The 22,450-nt window shown below is 44.7% G+C and overlaps 1 protein-coding gene across 1 annotated transcript in view; it reads left to right on the forward strand.

The window, feature by feature from the left end:
* Positions 1-22,450, forward strand: part of PAPPA (pappalysin 1) — a 183,625-nt gene that overhangs the window by 89,778 nt on the left and 71,397 nt on the right. Inside the window, exons 8-10 of the mRNA XM_050908005.1 lie at positions 2,424-2,552; positions 4,184-4,275; positions 16,837-17,033. Of these exons, the coding sequence (XP_050763962.1) occupies positions 2,424-2,552; positions 4,184-4,275; positions 16,837-17,033 (418 nt within the window). The remainder of the gene's footprint in view (positions 1-2,423; positions 2,553-4,183; positions 4,276-16,836; positions 17,034-22,450) is intronic.

A 22,450-nucleotide genomic window follows, 5' to 3' on the forward strand; every position in this document is an offset into this window, starting at 1 on the left:
ACCCACATACGCATTCATCTCCAGTCACCTAATAATTCGTAAACACCATATTCTCTCCCATGCTTAATTTAGTACTATGTCTTCTTCCATTATGTTCTGCCAACTTCCCGCCCTGTGCATAAACAAATGTGAACTTTTCCTGTTTTCCGTTTGCTTACATGTACACACAAGCATACACAAACACTCCCACATACTAAAACACGCTTGCAGAGGCACACTTTCTGCTGTTAGCCGAATGCCTGCCCGTCGCCTATGGGTATTGGTGGAAATCACACCAAAAATCAGAATCTGAAAACTACTATTTTGCACTCACGCATGTGATCTCAGTGCATCAGAAAGCAGCACGGATTTGTTTATTGTGTAGCTGTTATAGCTGCCCGAACTGTTCATTTGTTAACAGTCATTTCTAAGAATTGAACCTTTTCTGTGGTTAGCAGATCCCCAGTGATAAAATCCACATTTCTGCAAGTATATTTGTTAAATATTTTACGAATCGTTTTGAGAAAGAACTTCAGAAATAACTGTTCTTTAATAATCAAAGCTTGCCTCTACTTTCATTTCATCAGTATATATCAAAAGCTTCTCGTCTTAATAAGTGGATTTATCCAGGAGTGAAATCTAGAGGAAACCCTCAGTATTATACATCAGTGTATGTTTGACCACTTAAGTTATTTCCTATAATTTTACATTTTTTTTTCAAAACAGTTGTTTTAAACAGGTCCCAAGAGCAGAAGTTTGAAATTTTTCACTTTGATTGAATAAACACTCATACCAATATCTGAGTAGAGGTCTCCCCAGCCTGTAGGTGAATTAAGATAGTGTTTGTGCTACCTGAATCCTCAAATTTAGCTAATAGGAGCTACAGACTATTGCCAACAAGAATCAAGGGAAGAAGCAATGAGAAAGCCAGTTGTGTTGTGTTTTCATTCCATAGAGTTTCACTCCTCATTTCAAGTGTGGTAACAAAGAATCAAATCCCAGTGCTGTTCGCATGCAATTCTTTCAATGACAGTTATTTTGCAGGCATGGTATCCACGAGAAACAGCTTTATTGTAAAATATAACGTGTGATATTGGAGTTTTAAGACATGCTTGTTAATTTGATGAATGTTGTAAGGAGATACGTATTTCACGAACTTGAAGATTTCAGTAACTATAGTCCATTGATATCTACTTCAATGGCTTTGTTGCTCTGTGTAGTAGATATATCTCTTTGTAGTACACACTTCATTAATACATGCTTTTTGACCAAGTTCCTGTGACAAAAAGACATGTATATTACTGTCAGTAATTGGGGCAATATGAGCGAGTGAGTAGAGGACTGGCATGGGTTAGGAAATAGCTGGGTTACGTTATGGGCTCTGCAATTACCGTGATTGATGACTTTGAGCAAATCATTTTGCTTTCGCCACTCCGTGGCTTTACAAATCGGCACAATGACGATAATGGTAATGAGTTTCTTTGCGGAACGTTTTGAGTTCTGATAATGTAAAAGGAATTGTAGAAGAGCTAAACATTTACATTAGGCTCTTTATTATTTCTGTATTGCATATAAAAAAATTATTCCTCATTTACAGATGCACAGGATTTAGGTAATTATGGCTTTGCATAAATATGTAACAGTTTGCTAATTCTTTCTGTGAATATTTCGATGTTACTACTGTCATGCAGTGCTGTGGTGTGGATCCTATTTTTTGTGCTCTCCTTTTTAACTCTGTTGTTTTAATACCTGTATGCAAAGTGGATAACTTATTTATCTATCACTGAAACATCTCCAGTCCAGTTCTGTCTTAAATCAATAGGCAAATTCCCACTGGCTCCAGCTGCGGTTGGATTGAGCTCAGAGCTGTTGAGGAATGATCAGTGTTTGCAGGGTGTTTTAAGTTCCTTAAGTGAACTATGCCACAAACTTGCAGGTAATGCTGTCCCTGCCATGGAGGGACGGGAGCAGAAGTGCTCGGAGGCTAAGCACGGTGGAGCACAGGGCTGGTTTCTCAAACGCTGCAGTACTATCGACTGTTGGTAACGCTGTTAGCGTTTCCCCCTGCACGTGGTGAGGACTGATACACTGCCATGGTGTCGGTGCAATCCCATCTCTACAGCGGGTATAGATGTAAGCAGCAGCACACCGAACTGTATGATTTTCATCAGCAAATAGTTTAGCTGTCAAATAGTCAAGAGGTGCACCTATTTCAGAACTGTGCATCAATCAAGCATGGACATAGGTAGCGCTGATTGTGCTCACAAGAAAAAGACACCCAACCAAAAATTAATCCCATCGAAATGAGGTAGGAATATTCTGAGGACCTGATTGGACTAAAACTTGCTTTTTTGGCAGCCAACTCCCATTTCAGTACATCCTTCTCTGCCCTTTGCTACTGCCTTTGTTGTACCAATCACTTAATATTTCCTTTTGTCTTGCAGGGAACTGAGCGATAGGACCACATACACATACCAGGTTGTCATTGTTTCTGGGACGGAGGAGAGCGAGCCTTCCCCCACGCTTGTGTATATCTCTGGAAGTGGATACTGTGGAGATGGGATTATCCAAACGTAAGTGTGGAGCGAGCAAACAGATAAATCTGGGCACATCTCCTCAGCCAGAATCTGAGACTAGAAAGGAATTGATGACCTCTGATGTCTCCTTAGTTTAGACCAGCTCTCATCTGTAGATAATGACTCATGTGCTTGATGATTACCAGGATGATGACATTTAATTGGAACTTAGGCCCTGCTATCCTGGCACCAGTAGATACAGACAGAGATACAGATAATGGAGTCCAGACAGCAGGATCGATATGAAAGTACGCTATATGCTGTTTATGCTGTTTGTTCATGTATCCGTATCTTTATACATGTATATGACATTTCCTATATGGAGCTGAAGTAAGTGCTGGAAGAATTCACACAGCCTTTGATACTGTCCTTACACATGAAGTCCTATGTGCCTGGCAGCTGGTGAACAGGGTAGGACCCCTGCCACTTGGTGGGCCAGGTTCCTGGTGCAACCAGGTCTTGTTTGACCGACCACCGGAGCGGGGATGCATTTGGAGGTGATAGATTTGGCCTCTGAGGGAGAGTGCTGGGAATTGCATGTTCTCAATCAGCTCCTCCCTCTCACCGGCTGCCAATCCCCAGACCACTGAAAATGTAAAACAATGATTCACAACTATGTTAGGGATTATTCTTTTACTATGTTGGCCCTTAAGGCCACCCGCTTCAAAGCTTCCTGGCATTAGATAATTTAATTATTTAAATGATGGAAGTAACAACAAGTAAATTAAGCAAGTGCTTAATCCAGCCAGTATTATTTTCTTGAAATAATGCTGATCAGCAATCACATAGTACAACTCTGTCAGATTATATACCTGGCAGCAAGTATTTGCAGGATGAGGCCCAACAGGCAGGGAAATCAAAGAGAACAGTCAAATGACATATGAATCCAGGGCAGTCTTGGAGAGAGAGGTGGAGAAAGACAGATTAATTTTGCTTTCCATAACTTTTCTCCTACTGTTATGTTTGCACATTCCTCAAACATCACTTGTGGCTTTGCAGCAAGCGTCGAACAATAGCTGAGCTGCCTCAGGAGCGAGCAGGAACCAGACTGTGTCACAGCTTGGTTGGTTGTGGCCCCACTTGCAGCTGTGGCAGCCCCTTTCTCATCTGGTTTACACTGGTCTCCCCTCACGCTGCTGCAACCGTGTGGGCTGGCGCAAGGCAGGACCCCGTCCCCGACACCTCTTGCTCCCTGTCGACTGCTCTCCTCCCAGTGCTGTCACCTGGAATAGCCCAGCAGCAGGCTTTATGCCTTGTTATTCCCATGCTGGGGTCACAGTCTGGCCCTTCCAGATTTAATACAAAGAGTTTCAGAGATGCCTGTTCTCTTTTTCCCCACCTGCTGAGTTGCAGCCACACCAGCTATGAAGGAAGTTGCTCATATCCTCATCAGAGAACAGCAAGTGGTATCCACATGTGCAGGAGAGAAGTGGCCAGGCAAGCTTGTGAACCAGGAATGATGAAAGTCAGGGCTGGAGGAGAAAGGGAGAGGTATTTTAAGAGTCGGCACACAAAGCCGCTGTACTGGATTTCAGGGCTTTGGGGTTCTGCAGAGGGGTTGCGGCAATTGTTGGGATGATGCCATTTGCCATCTGACTCCTTTTTCCCTGTGTGTGCCCTGCCTACAGAGACTTGGGGGAAGAATGTGATGATATGAATAAGATCAACGGTGATGGCTGCTCCCTATTCTGCCTGCAGGAGTTATCCTTTAATTGCATCGGTAAGTCTGGCTCAGAGCCCTTCTGCTCACGGTGGGCAACAACTCTACGCAGAGTGCAAGGAAAAAATCAACAGTATTTTCAGCATTTCCAGCTGAAGAGTTGTCATGGAAGAGAGAAAAAAAGGTGGAATTTGTAGGTTTGAAAGGCGAACATATCTTCCCAGCTTCTGGTCATTTTGATGGGAAATTGGTTCTGCTGGCTTTGAAACAGCCTAGGACTTAAGGCTAAGTCAGCCATTGTGGGACTGATCCAAAGCCCATTGAAGTCAGTGGGTGGTTTTCCACTGGCTTCAATAGGCTTTAGATCTGGCTACGTGAGAAGACATGAACTGATTTTTTCTGGTAAACAGGAGGAGGAGTGAAAGGGGAAGGGAGTGAGACCAGAAGCAAGTCCAGCTGAGGTCACACCTCCTTTCAGTTGCAAATCAATATCTGAGGATCAAAAGTCTAGCTAATCCCCTTTTTCAGAGGTGAAAACTGCTTAATCAGATTTCATTTGCAAGCCTGGTTTGCTCTGATTAGCAAAACCTGTAAGCACAATGGCCGGAAGATGCTCAAGCTATCGGGGATAGCAGGGCTGCAGTTGTGAGCTTTACATATTTATTAAACTCTCGAGGAATGCTGGGGGCAGAGAAGGGAAACGGAGACCAATTTATGCTGCACCTTCTGTGGGGTAGCCCTGCGTTATGGGATTGCATTTCCCAAGCAGGGCTCAGGAGATCTGGAGAAGGATGAAACATGCAGAGCTGCTGAAACCAAAGTTAATGTTTACAAAGGATCGGCTTTTTCTCAAGAGATTTTATGAGATCCCTTATCTGGACTGACCAAGCAAATACTCTGTCCCATCTAGTGATCCCATGCCTTCAGCTCAGGGCATCAGTCCTAAGCAGATAATATAATGTTGGCAAGACTGAAATTTGCTCTTTTTGGCGATTATCTCTTGTGCCTGGAGCAACATATAAAGGACCTCACAGGCACCATGTTTCCCTTGGGTGGTAAGCTGGGGACTGCTTTTCTCATCATAATGGCTGCATTTTTACTTCAGCATCCCACGCTGTGAGACTTGAGGCCCAATTTGGTGATGCACTTATTTACATATTTACATATGTAAATAGCTCTGTTGAAATCTGAGCGTATTTATGGTCGAGGCTAATTGTGACTATTGGTGGTCTTGAAGTTACACTTGTGTTTCAAGTAACTTGCTGCATTAGAGCCTCAAGCACTGAAAGATATTAGTCATAATATTTTGAAAGTGAGATAAACACTTATGCAAATGTTTTGGGTTCTCCAAAAGTCAGGCATAGTGCGAGGCTGGTTCCAGCAAGGGTTTGGGTTGGAGCTCTGTGGTTGCATCTGTATCACCCTGCTCAACAGTAGGGCTGAGCTCCTTGGTCCCCGTCTGTACTTTGACCACATCGCAGCGTTACGTTAGGACATGACCCAGGTCCTCCCCTGTGTACACTGGTTCTCAAGGAAACCGGGTTGTGTGGGCTGGGCAGGAGCTGCATCATGCTCCAGATAAGTCCATGGACAGGAGTAAGAGCGGGGTGTCCCAAGCTTTGGACCACACAGCGGTGTCCTGCCAGGTGAGTGCAGGAACCTGCTTTATGCCTGTGTACACGTTCATCTCCAGGACCAGCAACAGCGCTGGTTAAGAGGGTGGAAAAAACCTGTCTGACAGCAATATGATTAGAAAATGAAGCAACTAAAACACACACACAGATTTTTCTATGCCGTTAAGGAGGAGGTGATTTTTCAGATTTGCTTATGTGGAAAAGGAAAGGGGAATTCCAGAGGTAAAAAGTTGTTCATTTGTCATAGGCTTTGGAAGGTTGTGATTTTGCACAGGTCCTGGATTACAAAAGCGAATGAAATCAAATTGTTTGTGAAATACTGAATGTGGGGACTCATTTAGGTGAATCAAATTAGCTGAATCAATGGAAAGGTGCATGGACACAGACCTTACAAATGTTTTGTTGCGTGACTTTACAATTGTGGTGGTGCGACTGCCGTGGTGGTGATGGCCTCAGTGTGCGTGCAGGGTCTGCGAGGGTAGACCAGCTGCTGTTGTTTTCGGGCAGACGCTGCCTTCATCAAGTCCCTAGGAAAGGTTCAGAGAAGGTAATACTTGTGAAACAGGTCCTATTGGCTTTCATGGGTGCTGGACCACCATGAATTAGGACATCAAGAGCTAGAGAGAAACTGCTGGCTAACCTTTCACACAAATGAACAGTGCTGATTTGTATTCTGTTTTAACGTATCAGCATATGAGCACATGATATTAACTTATCACCGTATTGAGCATTAAAATCTCACCAGAAAACATAAAGATGTTGGGGAAGCGAGTGGCTGTACATATTACATAATAAATAGTAATTAAAAAGAGCAGAAATTCAGCATTCTCCACAATCTAATAATATCAGACCGGATCCTGTGCCTTTAGCCAAACAAAAGTCTTCTTTGAGACTGGTGGGGTGTTTTCTTGGAAAATACAGAATGCTTGGGTCCCTGTTTGAGGAGCACAGAAAAATAAGTGTAATTTCTTTCCATGTTTACAAGGCTAACACATGTTATGATCCTGTAGGACAACAAGTAATTATTTCAGACAGTGTTATTTTTGCAGTGATGTTCTTGTATTATGTAGCTCTTTAGAGCCCTGGGAATCACTCCCCTTCACCAAAGAATTCAGTGAGCCTCAAACACATGTTCAGAGGCTTTGCTGACTTGGGGGCCTCAGGGTTTGATCTTGCAAATGCTTCCTTCCAGGCGTGTTTCTGAACTACCACAAGGCATTCTTTAGACTTCAGCAAATCTAACCACAACAGTGAATGCAATGCTTGTCAGAAATTGTCTGCAGGATTGGGTCCCACATGGCTGAAAATAATCACTAAACATTTTGTTTGCAAAGGCAGGGCTGAAGGGGTGTCATCGGGGGCGTTGCATAGCAGGAGGTTTGATAGGAAAGCCCAAGCGGGCTTCTCCCTTCCAAAGCACAGACCACGCAAGGCACCTCACTTGCTAGAAGAGAAGTACAATAGAGCCCACAAACACCATCAAGCTTTAGATTTAGAGCCATGAATCACAGAATAATTTAGGTTTGAAGGAGTCTCTGGAAGTCTCTGGTCCAACGAGGGCCAACTTCAAAGTTAGATCCAGCTTCAAAGTTGGAGCATGTCGCTCAGGGTCACGTCCAGCTGTGTTCTGGATATCTCCAAGGATGGAGGCAGCCTGTTTGCAGGTGTCCCTCTGCCTCTCTTGCTCCCTTTGCCTTTTAGGATCATGAGGTTTATGGTTTTTTTTTAATTGGTCCAACTTTCCTTTGAATAAATGGCACAAGGCTCTCAAGACACTATGCGCTAGTGCCTGTAATAAAATTAGACTTTTTTTTTTTTCCCCTCGGTTTTGTTTTCCCTCCTCCTTTCCTCTCTAATCAGATAACAGTGGATCAATCTGCTCTGCCACGGGAGGAGGGGCACGGGGGAAAGGAGGAGGGAGGCAGGGAAGAAAACTGTGTGGTCTTACTGTCAGGCTGTCCTGGCCTTCTCTGAACACAAAGCCGAGTAACAGAAAACAGATAAGATTAATAGTGTTTTCTTCCTGCAACATGCTGAAGAGCGACAGTGAGATTAATTAATTAATTAATGACAGCATCTGGCAGTACTCCTTTTTTAAGTTCTGCAGTACACTCACCCTTCCCCATCCTGAAATTTATCATCTCTACTTTTTTTCCCCTTTGCGTAGCGGGTTTTGCATATTTTATCTCCTCCGCACAGAATTTGGTCCCACGGGGAAAGTTTCACTTCGCCTTTTGATTTGTAGGAGACAAGCGAATCAAAGTCGTGTCCGCTGTGACTGATGCACCCCTCTCCTACCTCTTGGCTGCTTTTCTTTCGCCTTGCCCTTGTTTACTCCTGGGATAACTGATTTTTGCGATTACTGCGGATCTCAGCCAAGTTCAAGCCGACGTGTCCTGTGTAAAACAGGCCCCAGTTGTAAGAGTTATGATTTGCAGTTGTGGGAACCCAGAGCATTTTAGCACTTGATCCATTCCCACTGGACCATTGAGAAATGGGTGTCTAACAAGCAGCTGAGCACCTTGTCCTTGGTATGCACTCTCCCACACACCAACATTGTACACATGCATCTAGATATATGTGCGGACATTGAAAAAGAGCTCTGCTTTCATTTGCATTCCTTTTGTTGAGTGTGATGTGTATTATGCATTGATTTAGCTCACCAGTGCTGAAGAAAGAAGGATATAATAAAAAAGATGCAGAGATCAATAAAAAAGAAGGGAGGGGGAGAGAAAGTAATATGAAAAGAGATGCGTAAAGACTGATAGACGCATTGAAACACAGCTGGGAAGTAGCTTCAGAACTTCTATCTACCCTTAGGTTTGCCTGGTAATTTATGGGGTTTTCAAGTCACATCTTATTGGTGTGATTATTGCTACACTTTATTTGCTTTATTTATAAGGGACTCTTCTCTAAAGCCTTTTTACAGCAAAACAGGGCAGCACTTCCGCTAACTTCCACATGTGAGTGGTCCCATTCAAGAACGTGAATGTTTCAGGTTAGACACACGTCTCCGTGGTTTGTTGGATCAGGGCCTCAGGGATGTAAAATACAAAGAAAAGGCACAGAGTAGAGGAAAAGAGAAAATCAATATATCTAGCTCTTGACTTTACCACCAATTTCTGGCATGCTTGAAGCATTAGTCGCCAGTGGTTTTTCAGGGAGAAGTATGATTTTAATTTGACAATGATCCTTAAACACCTTTTCTTTTGCTCCTGCTTGGCCTCAAATGTTTTTTTGCTACCTTACAAATCTGGATCTGTCCTTCTCCTCCTCAGAGGCCTCTCCCTCCAGCTGTGAGCCTTACCTTTGTGGGAGCTCTATCCTTTACCTCTCCCATTATCCATAAATTAAGCATAGCACTTTCCCCTAATCTTATTGTTTGGCGGGCTGCATTGCATTCAGGGAAATGATTAATATTCATGAGCTTGCTATCTCTGTTTGGTGCATAATCCTCTAGGGAAATTGCAGTGTTAAATGAGTGACACAAACCTAATTTTATATGTCTTTTCTTTCCTTTCTTTCTTTTTCCTTTTTTTCCCTTTCTGACAGAGAAGTAATGTGCTTAAAATAAATTGATGGATGACCATCCATATTCATTGTGGTCATGCTTTGAGAGCGCGCCTCGCTCCCATCCTCTCCCCCTCCCTTCCTCATACCCCTGCACAGGAACACAGCTTTGACTGCTGAAACGGCGGCCCCACACAGCAGCTAATAGTGATTTTGCCTTCTTTCAGGAACATTAAATAGGCCCTGGCTGACCCTGCCGAGGGCTTTCAGTAGAACAACAGCATGGGAGAAACAGAGCCACCTTGCAAGAGAAACTCAGCATCTCACAGGGCATCAATAAGACTAAAGCATTGACCAAGAAGCTTGGGAAAGAGTATTGCTGTCGATAAAGAAGCTGAGGTTCTATAGCAGAATTTCGTAGCAAATAGCAATGAATTTACTGACCGGGGCTATTCAGATGATATTTGTGTGAATCCTTCAGCTCAAAGCAAATACTTTGAAGCTGACTGTTTCCTGCAGCTCATGGGAGTGTGGCTACATGTTCTAAAATGTCTAAGCACTCATTTGGCAAGTTAGTAATCACAGCATCGTCATAAAGTCTCTTAAAGTGATTTTCAGACTGTCATCATTAATAGTGCAATCTTAGCAGGGCCAGCTGAGCCACAGAGCAGAGCGAGCAGGCATCTCAGGCAGCAAAATACAAAGGACAGATGCTTTTTTGTGGGGGAGAATGTGGGCTGGAGTGGTATTTGCCTGCATTTTTTCCCTAGGCCAGTGACTCCAGCCCAGCTCAATCCAGCTTTGGTTTTTAGGACACAGCTACAATGAGAGCCCAACGGAAGAATTACTCCTTTGCTTGTTGCATCCCTCACGCATTACTCTCCGTGGATCAGAGAGGCTTCCACAGCTAGTCATACTTCCCTCCTTAGAGCATCCTCTGTGACTCAACAGCAACTTGCTGTGCTTAGAGGATGATGCTGAGCAATCCTTTGCAATAACATCCAACCACACGCACAAACAAGCAGTTTGTTTTCCTTGGTGAATGGCACCACTGGGTTTTTTCTCTTGGGCTCCTTCCCAGCCTCCCAAGCAAGTGGGCCAGGTGTCGAGGAGGGCCACGCTGGCCAGCCTTCTCGTGGTCATAGCGGTTGCTGCCTTGTGTGACAGAAGCCTCAAGACTTTCAGTCGAACAGTCTCCAAGTTTAGCTAATAAATCTGTGTAAGTCTGAGGAAATATTGAAATATTCTCAGCACCGTTTTTCTGATTTATCCAACCACCCAGGGAGGGAAACAAGATTAGGTGGGAAGAGGACATGTGTTGTAGTGCTTTTAAAACATGCCTGGTTGCCCAGGGCTGGGGGAAGGCCACATTGGCTCCTGTTGGCTAGCCGCAGAGCAGATAAGGTCTCACTACCACTGCCAGCGATGGAAAATATCCTTTCGCTTAAGTGACAAAGGCTCATGTTCTTGGAGGTGAAATATCAAATTTCAGTGCCCAGCTCTGCGAGGGAGTTGTAATTGTATCTGTCTGCAGCACGCAGATCAATTGCATAATTATTGTGCTCCGACCGCTATATCATACCGATGAGCCGAGTCACGCCAGACAAAGGACAAGCCCAGGAATGTATTTCCATGAAGCAGCTGAATTACCAGGGAGCCACACTCCGCAAATGCATTATGCCCGCCCGCTCGGTTCAGGAGATGCTCAGACACAATTGCCATATTGTACAGAAAAAAGCCTCCTGCGAGGCCCCTGGATGTTCCGCAGTAGATTGCAACACCCGTGTTGCCTTCATTTCCAACATGTCTGTTTTATTTCATTGAAGGAAAACGTCACAATTTATTGATATGCAACTTTATTCAGAAAGGTCTGCCCAAGCTCTGTGTAATGGTTTTCCTCTTTTCAAATCAGAACATCCAGGAAGGAAAATAACTCTCGAATATTTTTCTGTAGCAGGAAACATCTCTGTCTCTGGCTTCTTCAATATTAAAGAACGGATTAGCAGATATCCTGGAAGCAGGCCATGTTATTCACTCTCTTCCCACTGAAGCCAAAGGTGAAACTCCCATAGAAATAAATGGAGCAGGTTCTGCGATCGCTCAGCCGCCAGGTTCATGTGATCTGCAGCGGAATTATTTCTCCTTTTGTGATAGAAACCTCTGGATACGTTTCTTCTCATCTGTGAACATAAACACCAGTGCTGGAGATGCTAATTAAGTGACGCGGCGGTAAAATCCTACTTCTGCAGAAGTTGCTGGCTTCGGTGAGCCTGTGATTTGGCCCTCGCTGTGTCTGAAAAGGCCTGCACACCTCTGGACAGAACTTTCAGGGGTTAAAATGCGAAGCTTGGTCTGTTCCAAGAATTTGTTACGCTGAAACAATGCTTCTGCATTTTTGCGTGCCCCCCCCCCCCCTTTTTTCTTTCCCTCGGACAAATAGTTATGTGGCATGAGGCTTGTTATAGTTGGAAACATCCCTAAGTAAACAGCTGAGCTTAAAAATACTCCTTTTTTTGTCTAGCCTTTCAAAAAAATAGTAGTTATTACACAAAAGAAGACTATGCTGATGCCAATCACTGCGTTCTAGCTGAAAACAGGAAGCCGCCCCGAGTGTCTGTCCCCAGCACTTTGACTATGCGGCTCGGACATTAAAAGCCTCGTCAGAGGATGTGCCCTGTGCTATGAATTGGATCTCTTTATCTCTTTTTTTTTTTTTTTTTTAATGAGGTGGAAGGCTGCCTATCACAGATAAGTGTATATCCTGCATGTCTGCTTCCTGATCTGTACCAGGCTTCATTTGTTTCGCTGGATATTTTCTAGCCTCACTTTGAACAGGTAACTGTGATGGGGAGTTACCTGCTCATCCAGACTTGGTCTGGCAGGCGCTTCCCAGGTACTCCCTAAATCCTCTGCCTTACCTTGTGCACCCTTTCATTTCTGAACCCCAGAGGAGGGGGTTGTATTTCAATACAAAAGGCTGCCTTTTGCACTGTGCTCGGGCAGCTTAAGAAGCAAGGAGAAAGGGAGTTTGCATCATTTTCTGGTGCAACACACAAGAGCCCCAAGATCATTCTCAATCTTGAAGCCCCGACTGCAATAGTAAGCAGGCCAGGTCTTGCCAATCTGTTTCCCCAACAAATCCCCCTTCTGCAGGTTGACGGCTGCCACAGAGCGTTCAGGGTGTGCTGGTTTTGGATTCCCAGATCTCACAGAAATCTTCACTGAACTGGAGACTGCCTTTTCCCAAAGCAAGGGCAAGAGAGGGACTTTGGTTTGGCCCCAACGTTTTTGTGCCTTCAGTAAGAACTTTGTCAGGGAAAAGGAGCTCGGGCTGCCTGAATGAATACATGTTGCCCGAGTTCAGCTCAGGATCCTTCAGCATCTGTTGTCAATCCCCCAGAGATGCTGTCTCCTGCTGCCAGGTGCTACGCCTGCAGACATTTTACTGTTCTAGATTTAAGCTGGATTTCCAGGCAACTGCTTTTTAATTTTTTGAAGTAATTTTTCCTTGAGGACAAATCAGATTTCCTTCATGTTCCCTTCCTCCATATCTCCTTCAAATCAGATTCAACTTTGAAGTGAGAAGTCCACAGTGTTGATGAACATAGTCCATGATGCAGGCCATACGTGACCAATACATCACTATGACCTTCACCAGGTCTTGGGAGCCTATAGACCTCTGTGGAGACAAAAACTAGCTCATATTACCAAGGCTCTGGATGCATTTCATGTCACAGTAGTTGAGAAGAGAACAGAAAAGGCATTTTGCACCGTTATGGAAATAAAGATGTTAGCTACTGCTTCCTAGAAATATACCACTCCTGACACTGCCCTCCCCAGCTTTGAGCCTGTAGGACTCTACAGATTTAACTGAGCTGTGTTCACACCACTGTGGAAAGGGAAGAAGCCTGTTAGTTTTTATTTTGTGAGGGCAATCGTAGGAAGAAACAATCTGGTCGTTCTTCACTTTGCTCATGAAAATGTAAAGCCCAACATGTAACCTACCAAGCATCCAAGACCACAGTAAGAAGCAGGAGTCAGAGCTGGTGCTCAATATCTGCGGAAGGAAGAGCATCAGCTTCTCTTTGGCAGCCCACCCAGTGATGCACCACATTTGGCTGTCGTAGGTTGATGCCCTCGTCAGTCCCCTCACCAGTGTCTGGGAAGGATTTAAAGAAGTCCTCCTCTTTGCCATCACTCAGAAGTAGGAAGCTCATGGGCAGGCAAGGTCTTCCCCTCTTCTCACCAACGCTTCCCTCAAAGCATGTCATTACATGCTTCAGGATGGCGTGTCAATAGTAGGACTTACAGATCTTCCTTAAAATAAAACTAGGGTTGTAAAGCCATTTTCCCCCTCATTTTTCAAAGGACACAAAAGCGAGCGGGTACCTAATCTCTCAGCCTTTGTGCACAGTGTCATCCAGCCAGCGAACCCACGCTGAGATGGAGGGCAGGGTGCAGCGACTCTCCAGGACTAGCACAGCAGAAGGGCTCATGACAGTGCAGTTCAGTAAGACTTTGTTAATCATTTAGGCAGTCTCCGTTTAATTCAGACATCCCAGTCTCTCCGTTCGGTTCCTCCCTCGGGTTTTGCAGACTCTGAGCAGACAGATTTATTGGGGTCTTAAGCATAATCAGGAACAAATTAGCCTCTGTTAGGATCACACACTGGCCTGGATCACAGCTATTCAAAGGCTGCCTTCCCATCCATGTGAGTACGAATTAAGTCATCGGATTGGAGTAGGTCTTGAGTATTCTTTTATCCCAAACACATGATCTTATCAGAAGCCCATTACGTTTATCATTGCATTAGGAGGGAACATTTGGAGCCAGTGCAGGAGTATGTTGCTATATAAATGTTGTGCTTACTTCAGGGCCTGTCGTGAAAATAAGTCAGTGCTTCAGGAAGGCCAGGGAAACACTGTCTAAACGCATATGCCTAAAATTAGGCTGCGAGTTTCTGGGTGTGTGTTTGCATCAGTGGGGTGGCTGCATTGAGGATGTGTAAAGAGAGCGTACATGTGTTTGTGTGTCAATGTTTCTGTCAGTGTGGGTGTGTAGCAGGATGTATTTGGGTGCTGGTGTTTCACTGTAAGTGTATATCTGTGCATATCTTTATAGGCTGGAGGTTAGGTCTTTTTAATATGGTAGGTATTTTCCTTTCTTTTTTTTCCTTTTTACAGAAATAAGCCCCTTTTCATAAAATGACCAAGAAACTCTTTTTCCAAAAATACATATTTTCATATGTTTGGGATTTGTTTTTGAGGATTTTTGATTGCTGACCACAGTCTTTCCAGGGCTGAATATTTCTCAGAGATTTCTGCTGAGACTCTCACTCAAACTGGGACAGAGTGCTCTGAGGCAGGTGAGCCGCTTAGCTTTATCCTACTGTTCTTGGGTATGGCAGAGACCTGGCCTACGCTTTGGTACGTCTCTGCAGAGAGAGGAGCAGAACAAGAGATGCAGAAGGAGAAGGTGAGGGAACCAAGAGTTTGTCTCCATGGCCGTCACAGTTACATGCTTGCTCTGCTCCCTCCTTGAGCTGGCCAGAGACTGAGCGTGTCTCTCCCAGGGATGAACGAGCCACACTGGTGTAGCACTGTGCCAGCATTAATAAGCTCTGCAGAGAAACAAGGTATGTTACAGGGATGTCCAAACTGGGGCTCTCAGGGCACGTACGGTTCATGAGCACGTTCAAGCACGCGTTCCCAGCTGGGTCAATATCAGATGAGGAGTAGGAGGGCCCTGCTGGCATCAGGGCTGTTGGGCAATCCGGCCGTGGGAGGAGGCAAGGCAGCGGGGCCGCTGGGGCCAGCACTGCTGGGTTGCCTTAGGGCTCATCTGCACATCCACCCAAGCCCCCTCCGAGCCCCCTCCCACCGTGGAGGGACACCCCCGGGGAGCCATTGTCATCTTTTGTCTGTGCAGCACTCTCCCAAGTGCTCCTCCTCCAAGCTCTTCGAGGTGTGTGGTATATGTTTGGTGGCTCCCAGCCCTATGAAGATTGTAAGATGTGACATGTAGGGTCAAGAAGTTTGGCCACCCCGGGAATATTTGCTCAGATGCAGGGCTGCACTCATACAGCTGAACGGCTTCCAGATTCATGCTGGCTCCTTTTCGCCAGCTCGGAGTACTGGCCCAGCAAATACACAGTTCCCCACACTTATCCATGTATGCAAGTTGTCTGCAGAGGTCGTGATGAAATGAAACCATAATGACATTCTTCCCTGATAGACTTCTCCATTCTTTCAAACTCACTCTCTCTTAAGGACCTGGAATTTTGCACGGGGGATTGGGAGGAAGGGAGGGGAAAAGGAGTGAAAGTCATTAAATAATTGAATTGCAATAAACTGATTTTTTTTTTCTGGCTCATGATGGTATTTCACTGTGTAAACTAGGAGGAAAAATAAACAGGGGATTTAGTAGTTTGGAAATAGCTCAAAATTGAGCAGCCGTTGGATTTTCTGACACCTAGCTCAAGATAGTCCAATGCTACCGACAGGACTCTCCTTAGGGATCGTTTCCATCAGTCCAGCTAGCAGCTCTGGCTAATTTCCTACCGTTTTTTCAGCAGGCTTATTTGCCAGACAAAAATACAACAGTCTGTCAGAACTGGATACCTCTGGGGACTGGCAATGATAATACAATACAAAATAGGATACCAACAGGTCAAAGGTTTCCATTTCACAGAGTACTCTAATGACTGAAAGTCATTATTGCTATGCAGTCTGTTTGAAAAGAGTAGATGGATCTCAGTTCAGTTTTTAATGGGCCAGTGTTACAGAAACAACCTCAAAAATTTGGCATCTTTGTTGGCAGTCTCATTAGAGAAGCCACAGAATAAATGGACAAGGATAATAAAGTCTTCTGCTGCTTTTGATCCTTTCAGGTCAAATCTGAGTCATGTTGGTTGAAGCCGTATGTGTATGTGGCAAGCTTACCCTCACACTATGTATACTGTATCTGCTCTTTGGATAAACAGATCTGTTTGGCCCTTTGGTCACTGCAACTGTGAACTTGGCAGTTTTTGCTATCCCTAAATTCACAGTTGCGGTTGTTGTTGTTTTGCAGGTATCTTTTAAAAACAAAAAGGGAAACATCGTAGACCAGACCCTCTGTTGGCGTTTTTCCATCCAAGTTGGTGGAATTATGCCAACATGCACATTGTCTCTCTATGTATTTTCTATCTCTGCTTTCTTCTGTCTCCATCCTTTTAAATGGAGATAGATGAAAATAAGCAGAAAACCCCTTACATTAGGAAATACCTTGGGGGAATTGCGCAATACAAAGGTTGACTATCGTTGCTTGGCTTTTTTAAAATCACCTTGCTATTGCCTAGAAGCAACCAACGCTTTCACTTCCCAATGACCTGGTCCAGCAGGTACACGACCTCTGATGTTATCAGGTCCTAGCAACGAGATTGCAGACATATGTAGCCAGTCCTTTGTGGTTTCTCTTCTCTGCTTTCTCCTGGCAGATGAACCGAGCAGATGCTATTTCCACGATGGTGATGGAGTATGTGAGGAATTTGAGCAAATGACCAGCATCAAAGACTGTGGTGTTTACACTCCTAAAGGCTTCCTCGATCAGTGGGCTTCCAACGTCTCCGTCTCACATCACAGTGACCAGCAGTGTCCAGGGTGGGTGGTCATTGGTCAGCCAGCAGCAACCCAGGTAAGGAAAGCATACTCCCTTTCCTGTCCCGGAAAGTGAAGTCCGGCAAGGAGCAACATTCATGAGCGTAGCTAGATGGTCGGTGTTCATGTGTGACGTTACCTCTGCCTGTTAACTTGCTGCCTCACCAAGGAAGGCCCCTGACAGCAGATTCGATTAGTAGTGAGCCTGAGCCTGATTAGTAGTGATGAGCTGAAATTCAGTTCCAATCATCCAACTAAAAACTGGCTGAAGTTGTGGCCTGCTTGATTCAACAAGCTGTGTAGGAGCCACCTCGACTAACTATCGTCACCTAAAAGACTGGATAGGCTCCCTGCAGCTAGCACAGGGTACTATCTTGCAGCGATGAGTTCTGAAGGCTAATGCCAAGTAATACAAAAGAGCGTTCTTTCTTTTTTAATAGTTTTGTGTTTTCTGTCTCCCAGTTTCATAAAAGCACCCTATTGTTCTATTCTGAGAAAGGTCCCGTCCATTCCCAAAGCCATTCATTAGTTTCAACCCTCTTCTTACATGTCTCCTTTGTAACATAAATAGCTCCAGTTACCATAACTTTACCTTTTGTCTCCCTGAGAGAATTAGATCCAAATGAGTTCAAAAAGACATTAGATAAATGCCTGGAAAACAGAGCTGTACATGGTGCAGATGCAACAGTCCAGATGCAACCTGACTCAAGAAAGCCCACATTGCTTATTGTTGGTTTTTAGAGGATACGGCCAGGAAAGGATCGTCATATATAAAAGCTACTTAGTATATTCCTCCTTCAGCATCCACCGTTGTCCCTTGCTAGAGATAGAGCAGTGGATTAGGTGGACTTTTGGTTTGATGCAGCAAAGTCTAATTATCTGGGAGGTGTCTTGAGTGGGCAGTGCAGAGAGGAATGTCGTGTCACAGATATGACAAGCAGATTTCTCCATGAATAGTAAACGCTAAGCATTTCCAGTTGGCTTTCAAGAGAAAACATCTTTATCCAAGAGACTTGGCCTCGTTCACATTGCACAAGTCTGTAACAAATTAATGACCAGGTCAGTTTTAAATGCACAAAGCGTGGTTAGCTGGCATAGTACCAAGACAGAATCCCGAGCCCAGTATTGCCTTTTTGTCATGGTCTCATTTATTATTTCACACTGTAAAAGGAACTTTCCTTTGGACCCCTACCAGTGCCTTCGTAACTTCTTTCTCGTTCGAGCTCCCTGTGCTGTAGTACAGTCCAAAGCCCACTGTCTCCAGTTCAGGTGCTGCTTTATGTGCATGTCCCCAAGTACTCTGTCCCCGTGCAGCCACTACGGAGAGCTGCCCTGATTTTCTCCTAATGCACTGGTAGAAACGCAGCCACGCCATGCAGTAGGTAACATATGGTCCTGTGGTGGAAAAAACACCACCACGCGCACACACAACAGAAAGCCCTGCTGGGTAGCCACAACTCAGGCATGTTTGTTGTACCCAGATGAGATGAAGTTGTCACAGCCTTGTTAAAAAAAAAAAGGGCAAAAAAAAAGCTGTTGTATTTATAGGCAGAGCACTAGCATATCACACACTGGCAGAGTGAATGGGAACATGCCTCCTGTTATTGCCTGGCCCCTGGGGAGATAACAGTGTGCTATTTACTTCCAGCAAAAGGAATTTTTGCTTTAGCTCAGCTGGTCCTATTACACCAGTTTGAGTGCGTGGGGTTCATTGACCTTTTTAATCATATATGTTGAGAAAGTCTTTGTTTTCCCCAGGAACAAGACAGCCTTGTCGGCTTGTGAAAGCACCTGACTTGTCACTCCGGAGAGGTTAGGTGGGGCAGCAGGTCATCAGTCTGTTAGCTAGCGGAGATGAAAATTAACCTAAGATCTCCTCTAATCACTGCATGTAATGATCACTGGTGTGTAAACATGTTTGGCTTCATTATCTGCACAAGCATTGAGCCTTAGGGGGTTTTTGTATTGATGAAAGGAGCACCTTTCCTCACCCAGATATCTTTCAGAGTAGGTTGTGTGCTTGCTGGTGTTGTGCAAACTTTTCGTGTTGTTGCTGGGTAGCTTCCTGATTAATCAGAGTGGCATTTTTGTTGGCTTCTCATCAAGAATGCTATGAAAGATATGTTTGAGTGCAGTGCACAGCAATATACAGAATACATAAGCTGCCTGTTTGTTAGCCATCCCTGTTTCTCATAATTGCCCCAGCGCTCTCAAGGTGCTTTAAAGCATTTTAAGCATGTCCTTCATGATTTAAAATGTTTCTCATCCTTAGATATCTCAACACTCGTTTCTCTGCATGACTGTCATCATTTTGCCTAGGCTGTTTCTGAGGAGTAGGCATCGCAGGTTGGTTTGTTATTGTGGTATTTCTCAGCAGTATCTGCCTGCGTGCACTTGTTTACTGTTTGTTGGAGGATTGTTTATGAGCACAAGCTGGAGAATACTTTCTTATTATTGTAGGGTTGCTTCTGCGAACCGACCGCCCCACACCTGTTTGCTCAGTTCACCTGAGACATTGCCCGTTTCTGCAGAGTTGGTTGTTCCTTAGAAGTGGGGTGCCCGCACTTGCTTATTATTTTGAGATGGATCTTACATGCTGGTTCCTTACTTGTTAGTATGAGGCTGCTGAATGGCAACATACGAAGGGAGGAAAAAAAAAGTTCACAGTATAAGATTTGTTTTGAACAACAAAATGCTTACAAAGAATGACACAGTCTTGGCGAAGAGATACACGTTTGAGAAATGGAAAGGTCAAACAGCCCCCCCCTTTAAACAATCGCTCTTTCTGCAGAAGCAAGACTGATAGACAGCCACTTCTACTTTCCTGGCAGCCACTCTTCACTGCTGATTAAGAAATATTCTCAGTACTGACAGCATCATATTTAGAGCCAAAGAGGACCAGTCAGCAACATTGCACCAGCACAGAAATGCGAGCACCGATGCAGGGTATTTTTACAGTTTGATTTCTAATCAGGCATCCTCCGCAGATCTTGAAGCAGATGCTGCTCAGTACCTGTTGTCGACTGCAGGAGGAATTCAGCAATAAGGGCTTTGCACACTCTTGGGCTGCTCTTTTTCCCTACCGCTCTTGCTGTGAATTTGTAAACAGCCTCTCCTTGCCATCCACTGTGTGTGAAATATTATCAGTGTTGATGTACTGGTTGTGTGGGGTTTTCTACAGCACTGTTTATTTCTCGGGGCCTTTCTTGTGCTAAAGATTATTGATGCTAGCATTAAGTCATCAGCTGGTGTATGCTGGCAAAGACTACAAAAAGGCAGTAGCACTGGGCAGATTTATACTAGCTGAAGGACAGATCCAGTAGGCATAAACAGACAGACAAAGGCTGCTTCGGCTGATCTGTTTTGTGAATAGCTGCAATTTTTTCTGTATTGGAAGTCCCCAGGGACTTACTTCCCTGACTGGTTTGTACCCAGCTAGGGTCAACCTCCTCGTTGCCATCAGCAGCGGGGAGGACATGGCCTCCTGACACCAAGTTAAGCACACCTGGGCTTGACAAGACATGAGTTTAAAAAGCCAGCTCGTGGCCTACCCGGACAATCCCCGTTACGTCGTCACCGGTGAAGCTGCATCAGTGAGGAGTGTTCAGTAGGAACATGCAGTGTGGATTAGGTCACTGTAAAAGGTTGGCTGTCCTCTAGGGTTCAAGAAACCAGGGTCTTGCAATGGCCTTAGTTGACAAATCTCCATGCTGTCATTGCACACCAAATTTGTTTTGCCACAGTTTACACTGGGTGAGTTCATTAGCTTATATGTTATTCTCTCTTTCCAGAGTAGGTTGTACTGAGCAGGAAGGATTTGGATATTTTGCTCAAGTGTCTTTTCTATACAGACGTGCCTTTGGAGGAAGCCTCTGACGGGCCTGTTTCAGGAGGGTTGCTCCATGGCTTGGGCGAGAGGAGCAGAGGCAGGTGGGTGCAGACCAACCACAGGAGGCTGGAGATGCCATTTCTCCTTTCCTCTGGCTGGTGGCACTCCTGCTTTTTGAGAACTGATTCGTCTGCAGTTTCCCTTTGGGCCTTTATAATAGAGAATTATAAGAAGGGACTAATGGATCTTTAGGTGGTTTATTGCTGACCTTGTTACTCTTGTCACAGCAATGTGTGCTCAAGATTTGGAAGGTGCTGTGTGCTTTGGTGATTTAGAGGGCCAGTCCCCCAGTAACTATGTCTTTTGTTGCATTTTCTCCCAGTTGTGCAGAAGTTGTTTAGACCAAGTGACCACATATATATGTATAAAAACCCTTCTTTTTTCTCCCTATGCTATTGTTTGAGCTTGATTTTCCCCTGTACGGAAAAAGCCGCACAGCTCAGGCACAGTTAGCCAAAAGGGGACTCTTTCCCGAGGCTGCTGGGCACAGACAGATCCTGGGATTCGTTTTCGTTCCCGGACTGATGAACACACCCTGTTCTCCTCCGGGTACCCCACAGGGGCTGCTATGGAGTAAGAAGTTGTGGAAGAGGATTCTTATTACATCTTTCCCACAAACAGAGGCCCCCTCCTGCCCCTATTACAGTTCCCACAATTGCACTCATCCATACTCACTGCAACAAACCTAATCTTCCACCAGCAGCAGAAAGATGTCTAGAATTGCAGTATGTCTGAAATTGCCCACAAAAGGAGAAGACAGGAGCACAAAAATATTCTGAATACTAGAAGAAATAACATGGTACAGCAAGGGCTCCAAGAGTGGTAAGAAAATACCGTAAGAAAATTGAAGAGAAAGATGATGAAGTTCTCTGCCATGCAGTTTTATTCTGTCTAATAAATATAACGCTGAAGATAATTCCCCAAAGATCCAGCAAAGCCAACAAATAGAGTAATCTTGAACAGGAGTGGGAAGAGAGGAAACCTGCAACTTTTAATGGAGAAGCCATTCCTTTCCTTTGGGGTGATCTTGCTGAGAAGAGGGAGGGTGTCTGTCTGTCGGCTCTGCAAGTGGCCCTTTTTGAACTTCCCAATTCACAGCCAAGTCCTGTTGCTCTTCAACGGTAAGAGTTTTGTTGTGGTTGGAGGGATAAAAAAATCCCCATTTTTAAGAAGATGATTTGCTTTGCAAATGTCTTTGTTATTTATAGCCAAGCCAGGCTTTGAACCGCTAATCTCTGGAGGATGAGGGCAGAATCCCACTAAGAAAAACCATTAATGGAGGAACCATGAGTGATCAGAGACCACTTCTGGAAAAAGATGAACTGGACACTGTGCACAGGCTGTCGCAAGAGGAATGTAGGTTTGCTGTACGCATCTGAGCTCATTTCCAGTACTGGCTGATCCACCAAAAGGCTTCAGCTTAGGTTACAGAGTCTCCAAGTCTAATGTTAGTTCAAGGGGGTCCAAAACTTTGTCTTTATTTCAGCCTTCCCCCGGATACTACAGACCAGCCAATTTGGTCTTTTGCCTGAAGGCTGGAGAGTTGCATCACGAGCCTGGCCCTG

This window comes from Gymnogyps californianus, chromosome 18 (assembly GCF_018139145.2).
Source record: "Gymnogyps californianus isolate 813 chromosome 18, ASM1813914v2, whole genome shotgun sequence".
NCBI lineage: Eukaryota > Metazoa > Chordata > Aves > Accipitriformes > Cathartidae > Gymnogyps > Gymnogyps californianus.